The 12,111-nt window shown below is 38.7% G+C and overlaps 3 protein-coding genes across 3 annotated transcripts in view; 2 read left to right on the plus strand and 1 right to left on the minus strand.

The window, feature by feature from the left end:
* LOC148426273 (sialic acid-binding Ig-like lectin 14) overlaps positions 1–12,111 on the minus strand; it is a 32,497-nt gene that overhangs the window by 15,710 nt on the left and 4,676 nt on the right. Inside the window, exons 7-14 of the mRNA XM_088409470.1 lie at positions 11,690–11,971; positions 10,368–10,479; positions 10,221–10,284; positions 8,381–9,384; positions 8,192–8,280; positions 3,887–4,030; positions 2,415–2,579; positions 1,010–1,106 (exon numbers count right to left, since the gene is read on the minus strand). Coding sequence (XP_088265596.1) covers positions 9,091–9,384; positions 10,221–10,284; positions 10,368–10,479; positions 11,690–11,971 — 752 coding nt within the window. The 3' untranslated portion in view covers positions 1,010–1,106; positions 2,415–2,579; positions 3,887–4,030; positions 8,192–8,280; positions 8,381–9,090. The remainder of the gene's footprint in view (positions 1–1,009; positions 1,107–2,414; positions 2,580–3,886; positions 4,031–8,191; positions 8,281–8,380; positions 9,385–10,220; positions 10,285–10,367; positions 10,480–11,689; positions 11,972–12,111) is intronic.
* On the plus strand, positions 3,153–5,021 carry LOC148426277 (olfactory receptor 5F1-like). The gene is made up of 4 exons (XM_088409642.1): positions 3,153–3,526; positions 3,821–4,055; positions 4,721–4,739; positions 5,014–5,021. Exons 1-4 carry the CDS (start codon positions 3,153–3,155, stop codon positions 5,019–5,021), a joined length of 636 nt encoding a protein of 211 aa, XP_088265768.1.
* Positions 7,079–8,023, plus strand: LOC148426278 (olfactory receptor 11A1-like). The gene is made up of 2 exons (XM_088409643.1): positions 7,079–7,440; positions 7,747–8,023. Exons 1-2 carry the CDS (start codon positions 7,079–7,081, stop codon positions 8,021–8,023), a joined length of 639 nt encoding a protein of 212 aa, XP_088265769.1.

The raw sequence follows: 12,111 nt of genomic DNA on the forward strand, positions 1-12,111 counted from the left end.
TATAGACAGTAGAATCCAGGTAAAAACATCTTGACGTCAGATGCCAAACAGCTTTAACTGATAGCATTAGCTGCAAACCGCCACAAGTTCTCACTATGCACTTTCAGTGGATTTCCAGGTTTGTGCGAATTACAAAAAAAAAAATGTCCTTTTCAAAACCGGCATAGTTTGTTCAACGTTAACTTTATCAACTGGAAAAAGACTTCAATCAAGTGTAGTAACAGTCAATCTCAGTCTTTAATGAGGTTTTAGTAAGCAAATCTGATTCAAGTCATGTGACGAGTCCGGCAGTTCTCCTATATATTATGTTCACAATGTATTGCAATACTACCTAGTACTACTGAACACTCTGTACCAGAAAATCTGTGTACATGTATCGCTATAGTCCAAAAGGAGAGACAAATATTAAAATGGGCCAGAGAAAACTATTAACAAATGAGTAATCACAAGTTTGTTTTCCTTTCTTAGATTATCTTGGTTTTGCTACTTGACTGATCCCACAGGATAGTAACGGTGCAATGCTCCATGCCAAAGGACCAGGGAGTGATGTAATGATGGTGTAAAAACAAGGTCAGCCTCAGGGGGCGAGTCATGATGAGCCGGTGGTCACAGTGATATTCACTCTTGGGAGAAACCGGACTGCCAAACACAACTGTGATCCCTGGGTCATACATAGTTACAGTAATCCCTCACGCCAAACTTGTTTTTCATGCGTGACAGACAAACATTTGTGTTATGCAAAAATATAGATTGCGTAAGCCAAATGAAAGAATAACGTCTGTCAAGATGATGAATTCTCTTGTGGAGTCATCAAAGATTAAAGTAAATATACTCAAAGAGAACACAGTAACAAATTTCAAACTGAATATATGGAGATTTATAAAACAACCATAGTGGCATGCAGCATGAACAGGGTGAAGGAAAAGATATGCACATGATAAGACATGTTAAGAATTGGCATTATGTTCGTACAAGATGCTACAAAGATTGATAATTGCATCAATCTCACCTGCTCGAAGGATTTCTTGTGGTCCGGCCGTAAGATCTCTCATAAGACCAAGGATCGATCAACTGGTGGTCTAGATCAACTGGTGGTCTACACCATCCTAGGTGTGAGACACAGGTAGCAGAAAACAGCTAATTAGAGATATTCTTGACACAGTGTAAATGAATTTCAGCTATTGATCACTGATGCAAGCATTTCTTTTTTTGCAAAAGCATGTTCATAACGTTGAAATCAATCAATTAATTTCAGATGTCCGTCGAAGGTTCATCACCCAGTAACGCTCCTTTTTGTTTACTGAATTATGATTGAACTGGCATGGATTTTTATCTGCTACATTGCTGCATCTTTATAGAACAAATTGCAATCATCCTGCAGTCAATGTGACTCTAGTCAATTTACAGCACCACCAAGCATTGGAGAAACATGTTCAGCTGAATGTTCTCTTGTCATTCACAGCTATTGCACAGCTGACTTTACCGGAGATTTATTTATAGTTGCTCCCTTTTTCAGTCCTGGTTTCAGTTTCTTGCTGGATCCAGTGCTCATTGATTGCTCATCAATTTGTCTAAATTTCATCTGTTACAAACTCTACAAGTAAAACAAAGTATTGCTGAGGTTACATTTACTTAAAGAACCTCTTTAAATAGGGAATTATAAAACGTATATCTTAAAAACTTCTATCTTGTATTTCCTGGTCAACAGCCGATCAGAGAAAGACTGCAAATTTGTTCTGCATTCTTTTCACTTTGTACTTTTAGCTGGCTTCCCGTGACAAAGCACTCGCTAGAAGTGGGAAAGCGCTTGCTCCGACAGCGACTCAGAGTTTTGCTAATAGATTGTCCATCCATCCATTATCTTCTGCTTATCAGGGGTCGAGTCGCTGGGGCAGCAGCCTCAGCATGGAAGTCCAGACTTCCCTCTCCCTGGCCACTTCGTCCAGCTCCTTCGGGAGAATCCCCAGGTACCAGAGCCCAAGCTGTGAGTGGAGGCAAGTCCAACTATATCCATTTATTTCTATCGTGGAGGTCAATGGACCGTGCTTAGTCTGGTCCCTCACCTAGGACCTGTTTTCCATGGGTGACCCTGCCGGGGGCATAAAGCCCCAGACAACTTTAGGTCCGAGGATCATTGGGACTCATAAACCCCTCCACCAAGAAAAGGCGATGTCCCACAGAGAGGTTGATGGATTGTGTAACATATTATTTAGTATGGATGGTGCTTTCATTTATTTACATTTGTTTTCTGTTTTGAATGGATGTGCTCTTAGTTAACGCATTTGAGTGACGTGTGCAAGAAAGAGAGAGAGAGCGGTGTTGCGAGAGGGAAAAAAAAAATAAAGAGACTTGACTACGCATTGGTCCTGTTGTGTTGTGCGATTTAGTAGGAAGACAGCAAAATTAGGACTCGCCGTTTAACAATTCGGGAATCCCATAAGCTCCACTCCATCCTCTCGCGTCAACAGTCGTCTGAATAGGCTACGCCCTCCGCTTGTGAGCCGCTGACAAGAAACTTCGGACCTGGAACCCCCGCGACCAGGAACTCAGAATTCCTGGACTGTTTGGTGTGAAAGGGACTAAAGAGGAAAAACACAGAGACATGAGATACAAGGCTCAGACTAGGGACCGTCCCATTTAAATTGAAACGTCTAGTCATCTTAAGTTTGGGACAGGCTCGAAAGATTTTGGGCTCGGATGTGACTCAGACCTTTGTGAGGCTCGCACTACTTAGACTGGACACATACTCAGACCTTTGTGACTCGGACTTGACTTTGACTCAGACTTTTGTGACAAACTTGGCTTGAACTCAATAAAAGTGAGCTGGACTAGAGCCCTGGTATGGGTTCGTTCCAAGGTGTAGTTGTGTTGCATTATGAAATAACAACAACTGACATATTGTTGTTCAAGGCCAAAGCAAGACGTTCGAAGGGGTTTCAAGCCTTCTGAGGATTTGGAGGCCACAGAGGGAAGGAACACAACGCCTCCACAGCAGGCTGACAAATCACAGACGGTCAATATTCATATCATCAGCTAGATGTCCTCTTAATCTAGTCCTGCAGCTCCTCCTGACGAGCACTTCATCCGCATGAAGGTGGACAGTTGGGTGATTTGTTTATCTTGTTTCATATCTGTCCTGCGGGCTTGTTATGATGGAACATAACGGAACGCCGATGTTAAGTCTGGGCGGCTTAGTAGACGTGGAAAAGTATAGATATGTATACTTTATGTTCTTCATGGTGGTCTATGTTCTCATTGTGATCTCTAATTGCACTATGATTTGTCTCATCTGGATTCACAGAAACCTTCATGAGCCCATGTACGTTTTCATTGCAGCTTTGTCTTTTAACTCAGTTTTGTTCAGCACCGTTATCTACCCCAAACTTATTGTGGACGTGTTGTCTCACCAGCAGAGCATTTCTTATTACGGTTGTGTGATCCAGTTTTTTTTTTCCTATACTTTAACAGGTTCGGACATCATGTTGTTGGTAATCATGTCTTATGACAGATACATATCCATCTGCAGGCCTCTGCATTACTCCTCTACAATGAGGACAACCAGCGTCATTGTTTTCTTGGCACTGTCTTGGATTGTGCCTGCCTTTCTGACATTGGTGATCATTATTATCCTCTCCAAACTAAGTATTTGCAGCTTGACTGTGAGGGGATTTTTTTGCAATGGTACAATGACTAACATTCACTGTATGATACCAAGATCTGTCGTCGTGCTGACTTTTACATTTTTAATAAGCAATGCTCTCTTCCCTGTTCTGTTCATCCTCATCACATATATTAAGATAATCATGGTCATTTTTAGGAGCCAAGGAGAAGTTCGGAGAAAAACAATGGATACATGTCTCCCCCATATGATTGTTTTGATTACCACCTTTTGTTTGATCGCCTTTGACACCATCGTAGCGCTACTGGATTCAGCGCTTCCAAAATCCGTGCGACTGATTATGACTCTCCAAACAGTGGCGTACAATCCTCTGCTCAATCCGATCATATACGGCTTGAAGATCAAAGCAATCTGGAAACACATCAAGAGATTGTTTCTTTGTTGCAATCGTTTTTGAAACTATGAAAAAAATCAACGAAAATAAAATTGACATTGTGCATCCATGGTTGAGTACGGATATGGTTGTGTGCGTGTAAACCCGTGTGTCTCGGATTAGGTGTGTGCGTGAGTGCGTGTGAGTGTCGAAGAGTCAGTGTGTGTGTATGTGTTTGTTTCTGCATATAATGTATATAAAACACAAAATAACCAATTTTGCCACAGTATTCTGAGTTGTTGTGTTCTTTTTTTTAAATCAGATTCCGTTATTACGGTTTGAGGGTCACAAGTGATTTAAAAAAAAAAAAGCTAAATTAAGCAGAAATGTGTGTTCCTGTTAAAGGTGCTCTCTATACTTACCAAATGGAATTGAAAAAAAGAAAAAGAATGATTTACTGCTTTCAAAGCAAAGTTTAAAATGGCGATGTTACATAAATACATGAATCAGGTATTGACTTGAGATTCTGTTGAATATTGCGCAATGTTAAGAGATGTGTGTATTTGTTTTAGTTCTGAAAGTTTAAAATTACAATTTAATCAATCAATTATCAATTTAATATTACAGTATATAATTAACCTAGTATCTGAATATAAAGTAATAATTTAGAAAAAACAAGGGTTAGGACTCAACACATTCTTGAACTTCATCCTACTCCCTTTTGAACATGCAAACTAGTGAATCGTGGTATCCATTTTTGGTCTTTTCTTCTCTTAATTTTTGTTTTTCGTTTTATTCTGTTCATTTCCGTTGGTAATGTCTTTGTATGTGAGTTATGTGTGAGATGACAATAGCAAACATTATCAAATGGTTAATGAATGTCCACGTTGTGTCTGTTTGCGTTCTAACAACTCCATGATGACCGACAAGATCACTGACAGTAAAAAAAAAAAAAATACTTGATATTATTGTATTATTTTTTTACTGTGTTTGTTTTTTGTTGTGTATTTTTCCTGTACAGCACTTTAGAAACCTTGCATTTCTTTAAAATTGTGCTATTTAAATAAAGTAGATTGGATTGGATTGAATGTTTTGAAGATTATATGAAGGATGAAATCCGTATATGAGGTTAACATATTTGATGAAAATACTATGAATATGGTGCCTCGTGTCGACTTTATTATTACACAAAACTTAGCATACAATAATTTGAAGGCATAAAGTTATCCAATCCAATCGTGAAGCAGTCTGAACCACTTTACAGACATGAAAAAAAAATCTATAAAATATATGAATTCAGAAACTGTAAACACAACCACAAAATATCGAAATTCTTAAACAGTATTTCATTGTTCTTGCTCCCAAGCAGACTTTATTTCAAACTTCTGGAAGTCGCAAATTTCCTTTAAAAATGATCAGATAATAAGAAGACTTTTCCTTTCAATTTTAATTATCTTTTAAAAATAGAAGAAAAAAAACAACACAATTATCTACAGTTTTAAAAACATATGTTATTCTATTATTATTATTTTTATCTTATTGTTACAGTATCCAGAAAAAAATGGTGTTGGGTTTCTATTGTGTTTCACACTACACTTCAGATGAGACCTATTTAGAAAAAAAAAAAAAAAATCGATGCCTATGCAGCCACTTTGGAGGATGATAGTGACTTGAGCAATGCTTGCGAGTGGCTAATTTATGCCGGACGCTGCTGCTAATTACAAAACCAATCAAAATGCTGGCAACAGAGGGCGTGCAATAAAATTTTCGCGAGATTATATCATTTTTGGCGCCTTTAATTACTGATAGAAAGTCATTTCAGAGCTATATTGTGTTCCTGTGATGGGCTGACGGACACTCAAAAGTACGGGTCATTAAAGTTGTTCACTGCGACATGCAGCCAGGAACAACTTCAAAATAAAAGCATCCCAAAGCCTTCATGTCCATATAATATATGAACTCATGAATTTACATCAAGGGTGTCAAACTGATTTTTATCGTGGGCCGCATTGTACTTATAGTGTCTGTTAGAGTGCCGGAATAAATGTAAAAATAGTCTAAAGAAGCTTCAATTTTAACGTACCGGTTTCATTTCTCGAAAATCCTGAAAATTTAGGACTTAAAAATAGAAAAACACGTGTCTAATAAACGCCATTTTTGCTTTACGTAGTTTTGAAAACAGGCCGATAAAAACTGTTCAAAAGATAGATCAGGAACAGGAAATAATTATTTTTGAAGACAATCTGCAAGTTTAGCTAAAATCAAATCAACATTTGGCGGGCCACATAAAATGATGTGGCGGGCCGGTTCTGGCCCCCGGGCCTTAAGTTTGACACCTGTGCTTTACATTATTGCTGTACCCATTAAGGGTGCATGTGTGTGCTATTGAGAAGCGGTTAGGGGTGTCCAAACTTTTTCCTCTGAAGGCCGTATACAGATAAATACAGTAGAAGTATTTTTTTTTTCACGTTACTCATTAAAATGGTAAAAGTAAATCATGCACTCAATTACACATAGACTATATAAAGCAGTTATTAAAAAAAAAAAACTGCTTATTCAAGGCTTTCGGTTAAAGGTGATGATGTGAATTTGTGTTATTTTTCTCACTCTTCTAACGCTGTCCACCATCAAAGATTTTTGTTACTTGTTTTTTTTTTTAAATAGCATTGAGGGCCGAGTCAAAATGTAATTTTAGTATACGTCTTTGATTGCAACAATGTGGATGGCGGGACACAAATGAACCCCTGACCGTAGTTTGGAAACCAATGGGTTAGTGGAGAAAAAAAACGGATGAATGAATAAATGGATTGATGAATTCATTAAAGTAACATAAAAGAGGTATTGTCCAGCAAAAACTTAAAAATGGTTTTGACCTTTCTGAGCCTTTGGAGGCTCCAGAGGGAAGGACCAGAACGCCTCCTCAACAGGACAACCAATCGCAAGCCGTCATCATTGTGATCATCCGCTGGATGTTTTCTTATTTCTATATTTGCAGCTGTTCCTCACCAGCACTTCAGATCTTGGATCCTTGGGTCACATCTCTTTACTGTACCTTGCATCATTATTTGTCTTGTGCGCTTGTCATAATGCAACGCAATGTTACTCTGGTGCTAACTCTCGATGGCTTTGTAGACGTGAACAAGTACAGATATGTTTACTTGGTGTTCTTTTTGACGCTCTATGTTCTCATTGTTGTCTTTAATGGCATAATTATTTGTCTGATCTGGATTCACAGGAACCTTCACAAACCCATGTACGTTTTTATTGCGGCTTTGTCTCTCAACTCGCTTTTTTTCAGCACTGCCATCTACCCCAAACTCTTCGTTGACGTCTTATCTCACCGGCAGAGCATTTCTTATTCTGGTTGTTTGGTCCAGGTTTTCTTTTTCTACAGTTTAAGTGGTTCTGATATCATGTTGTTGTTAGTCATGTCTTATGACAGATACGTGTCCATCTGCAGGCCTCTGCATTATTCAACTACCATGGGCAGAACCAATGTCAGCGTTTTTTTGGTTCTGGCCTGGGTTCTGCCAGCCTGTCAGATGTCAGTGACCGTTGCCCTTCAATCCAAAGAAAAAATCTGCAGCTTGACTTTGGGGGGATTTTTTTGCAATGCTGAAATGATGAAGATTCACTGTACGCTATCAGCAATCCTCGGTGTGTGGACTATAATTAGTATAGCAAATATCGGCCTCGTGCCTGTGCTATTCATCTCCTTTACATATATCAAGATATTCATGGCCGTCTATTGTAGCCACGGAGAACTCCGGAAAAAAGCTTTTGATACATGTTTACCTCACCTGATTGTTTTAATCGCCACAATCGGACTGATAGTCTTTGACGTAATTATAGGGCTTCTGGAGTCGGTGCTTCCGAAAAGCGTGCGACTTGTTCTGACTCTACAAACAGTGGTGTACAATCCCCTGTTCAATCCGATCATATACGGCTTGAAGATGAAAGAAATCCAGAAGCACATCAAGAAATTGGTGTGTTGCAATCATGCTGAAACAATCAAAAATCAGGTGCAATGAATATATACGACTATCTGTAATATGTGTGCATGCGAAATGTGCGTGCCTGTGAGCCTCTCTGTGCCTTGAGACGCTCCACTGAATACTGTCATTTTCATGCGTCAAATTTTCTTCAATATAATTGATATTGATATATAGATGTATAAACGCTATAGGGAGCCTCCTTACCGTAAATTCTATAGCAGCATGCATGTCCACTTTGTCCATTGCAAGAGTGTGTCACATTGTAATCCATCCATTTTCCAATAAAGCTTAACCTGTTGAAGCACATACATGTAAATTTTTAATCACGTAAAGAGGGAAGATTACATACGTGTATTTTTATTATTGTATGAATAGTAAATTTATTATGTCTACCTGTGACTGAGCAGCACGGCCTCGAGTCGGATGTTCAGCGGACACTTCACGGGGTACACCTGCAAAATCTCATTCGGGCCATTAGAAACATTTGAAAAATCCGAATCATAAAATATGCTTGTTATGTTGTATAAACCAATGATCATGAACTGAAGATTAAAATATATTATTGATAGACCAAATCACAAGATTTTAAAGGATCCCTTTGAATATTTTAACACATCTCAAAAACATTTATCACAAGAAAACCAAAAATGGAATTTTTTAAAATATTTTAATATAGGATCCATAATTCGATGCTTGTTTATTAATTTTGAAAACCAACTGTTTGTATTCATAATATATTTCAAACAAGGGTGAAACATCCATTCACATATCATCTGTGCCGCTAATCCTGAAATTCTATTTAATGTAAATCATTTCCTCAGTTTTTATGTTTTGTTTTGTATAAGTATATGGCTGTCCAAGGAAGATTAATATGTTCCCTGACAGTAAAGGTGCATGTACATGTGAATATAATTAGCATTTACAATGTTGGCAGGTTTATAAAATGAAAATATTTAGAAATTTGGTTAAGGTGTCACTGTCATCTCCCCATTGCCTTAATTATACATGAATATTCTCAATAAAAAAATCTTTAAGTTCCTGTGAGTGGTTTGTTTTGTGGCTAAATCACAGTAGTAAAAATATCTAACATTCAGGTTGACCCTTCATGACATCATAGCGTCCTTTACGTTTGAGTACAAGGCCTCCTCTTCCTCTTCCTTTGCTCCCTTATCATTGTTGCAATGTTTCCTACTCGCCAGTGTAATTCCATCTTCATCCTTATCGTCGTGATGCTCTATTGATGGTTCGCCGTCTCCCTTTGTCTTGATTTCGGCGTACTCCGTGGCCTGGTGAACGGTCCTCACCTCCCTGGCGTTGTTTCTTCTCAAGGCGGAGAAGTTGATGCTGGCATACTCCACGTCCGCTTTGGTCACATCTTGGCATTTGAGGCTGCATTCCTGATCAGAGAGAACGACAACTTCAAAAGCAGCAGTATGTAGCGGCTAGCTTATGTAGCTTCTGCCTGGGAAGCAGATCAATGTCAAGCTCTTTAAAAGAAGAACGTTTCGAAATATTTTGAGGGTTAGCACCTCAAGCTAATGCTAGCAGTTAACATTAGCAGCTACTTAGACTGGCTAACTGATGTACCTGGTCATCAACTGATATTAAAATGCTAGATATGAGTATTTCTGACACAGCTGAAAAAAATAGTTCTGTATCATGGTATAAAGTGGCATTTTTCTTTTTAATTTTATAGATTTCATCCACATGCTGCAAAACAAAACAAAGAAATTCTTGCCCGTTGACTGCATTTTGAATCTGAGTTACTAGCAATTTTATTATGTTATTTTCTATAACACTAAAAAAATAATAATGAAAAAGACCATATTCAGAATTAAAAAGAAGACACTTTGTAAAAATAAAAAAGTTTTCTCGACCGAAATCGACCATGAAATTTTGTTCCCCCTGTAGAGCTAACACTCTTTTTTTGACAGTTATATGATCGATATGAAAAGTTTTTTCTAAAACAAAAAAACAGTTTGATATGGTTAAAATTGTTTTGAAATTTGAGGCTATCTTGCGTAAACCTCTGGTGATGATGGAAAGTTGATTAGCTAGCCGCTAACATTAGGAGTTTACACTAGCTTGCTGATTTTTCGATTTTGTGCAGGGTAAATTTCTTTCTACATTTGCATGATAGTTATGAACAGTCTAAAAATCTAATGATTAGAATTTGATTTAGGTAAAAAGTGAAAAAAAAAAAGAAAGACGGCCTTAGATGGTTAATGAATACTTGTGGGTCATCTTGCGTGGCCAACAGCTCCAGATCCTGGCGTCCTGGGTTGTTCTTTGCTTTCCTGGATGTACACATGCAGACACATATTATGATGTGTTGAATATGAGTGGTGCGGTAAATGAAGAAAAGAAGAAGCTGGCGTACCTGCAACATGCCCTGGACATCCAGCACAAGATTGCAGACAGAAGTGCGCCACTTAAAAATGCGATGAAAACGTCCGGACGAAGCATGGTTACAATCTTGTTCATTTCTTGGTCTGAATCAAAGAGATTGTTTTTAAAAGAAAAACAACTGTTACTACGAGAGTCGCAATACGGTGATCCCTCACTACTTCACTCTTCACCTAATGTGCCCTCTTTTTTTATTTTTGAGAGACGGTCTGTGAAGTTTAATAATTACATAAATCTTAAATTATTAACCTTATACAGTAACTGCACTGTTACACCTTCCCTTCCCATCCCTTTGGCTGTAGTCTCACGGAGAGCCGCGGTTATATTAGTGGTGCCTGAAGGTCTAATTAGAGCAAGGCCTGTAGCAGACCAAACATGATAACAATCAGATTTTACACTTGAATGGAGTTGTAATCTACTCCCGCCCCGGAGTTGTATGTACTCATGTCCTCATTGATCAATGGTCGCGCGGAGAGCAAATCACGTGTCTTGTAGGAGTGCCCGCATGCCTTATGAAACTCAACATACGCTTTTAGATAGCCGCGAAGGGAGAACAGGAAAGAGTAGCACTGCTGTCTCTTACCTAGATTACTTTTGTAATAAATTGTTCCCATTAAATTAGGGAAAAATTAGGGATTGCTGTATTGTAAAAAATATATTTCAGAACATAACTCAGAGTTGACATGAACAATTTGGAATTTTATAAAAATGTCAGGATTTTATTCATGAATTCATCAGCTTACAAGTTCTGCTTTTACAGGATAAGTCTGTAATTCCACCCATCCATTTTTAGTTGCTTATCCTCATGAGGGTCCTATCCTCAATAGGCTTGCTGGTGCAAATCCTACCTGTCTATGGGCAGAAGGCAGGGGACACCCCAAACTAGTTGCCAGCCAATTACAGGGTAAACATAGACAAACAATCACGCACCCAATGACACCTAAGGACAATTTCGAGTATCCAATTCAGCTGCCATGCATGTTTTTGGAATGTGAGAGGAAACTGGAATACCCAGAGAGAACCCACGCAGGCTTGGGGAGAACATGCAAACTCCACACAGGAAGGCCAGAGCGAGGTGGATTTGAACTTCGGTCCCTGAACTGTGAGGCAGACATGCTAACCACTAATCCACCCAGTTTGTAATTCACAAAGCAAAATTTTCATGGACTAAATTGGAATTTTCCTATAAAAAATGTTCTAAGATAAGTACAGTACTGGTATATTTTTCAAAAAGCAAGTCACTAAGAGTTGATGCCAATATCTGCGCCTTAAAAATAAAAATAAAATCACTCTTACCTTCTTGCTGGAATGTTTTTTGAACGTTAATTGTTTTCCGGTCCTCGCCGTGTTTATGCATGCTGACACATTCCACAGCAGAGATGTCAAGATTGTCAACGATGAGCGTGACGCTGCTGTTTACGCTGTCGTCGGACATGGCGGTGACGGTACTGCAGACCATCCTGTTTGCAAGCAACGGCCATGTAATGGCGGGTGGCGGAACCCCGCTGCTGATACACACGCAGGTTAACATCGACCCCCGCAGCGAACATCTGGACCCGTTGAGGATTCCAGCAAACCCTGCAGAAGTGCAAAATTAGCATGTGACAATGTGGTGCTAGAGTATGCGACAAATAGTGGGAAAAAAAAAGCAAGTTATTGAAAACCCTTCTAAAAATATTTGCAATCGACTGCATCAATTGTTTAAACTAGGGATGTTT

The sequence above is a fragment of the Hippichthys cyanospilos genome, chromosome 3, assembly GCF_059441005.1.
Source record: "Hippichthys cyanospilos isolate Australia breed blue-spotted pipefish chromosome 3, RoL_Hcya_1.0, whole genome shotgun sequence".
Taxonomy (NCBI): domain Eukaryota; kingdom Metazoa; phylum Chordata; class Actinopteri; order Syngnathiformes; family Syngnathidae; genus Hippichthys; species Hippichthys cyanospilos.

Coding starts and splice junctions, on each gene's coding strand:
- LOC148426278 (XM_088409643.1), top strand. CDS start 7,079: ATGCAACGCAATGTTACTCTGGTGCTAACTCTCGATGGCTTTGTAGAC. Junction 7,441..7,746: donor ATGTCTTATGACAGATACGT/GTCCATCTGCAG, acceptor CGTCTATTGTAG/CCACGGAGAACTCCGGAAAA.
- LOC148426277 (XM_088409642.1), top strand. CDS start 3,153: ATGGAACATAACGGAACGCCGATGTTAAGTCTGGGCGGCTTAGTAGAC. Junction 3,527..3,820: donor AGATACATATCCATCTGCAG/GCCTCTGCATTA, acceptor CATTTTTAGGAG/CCAAGGAGAAGTTCGGAGAA.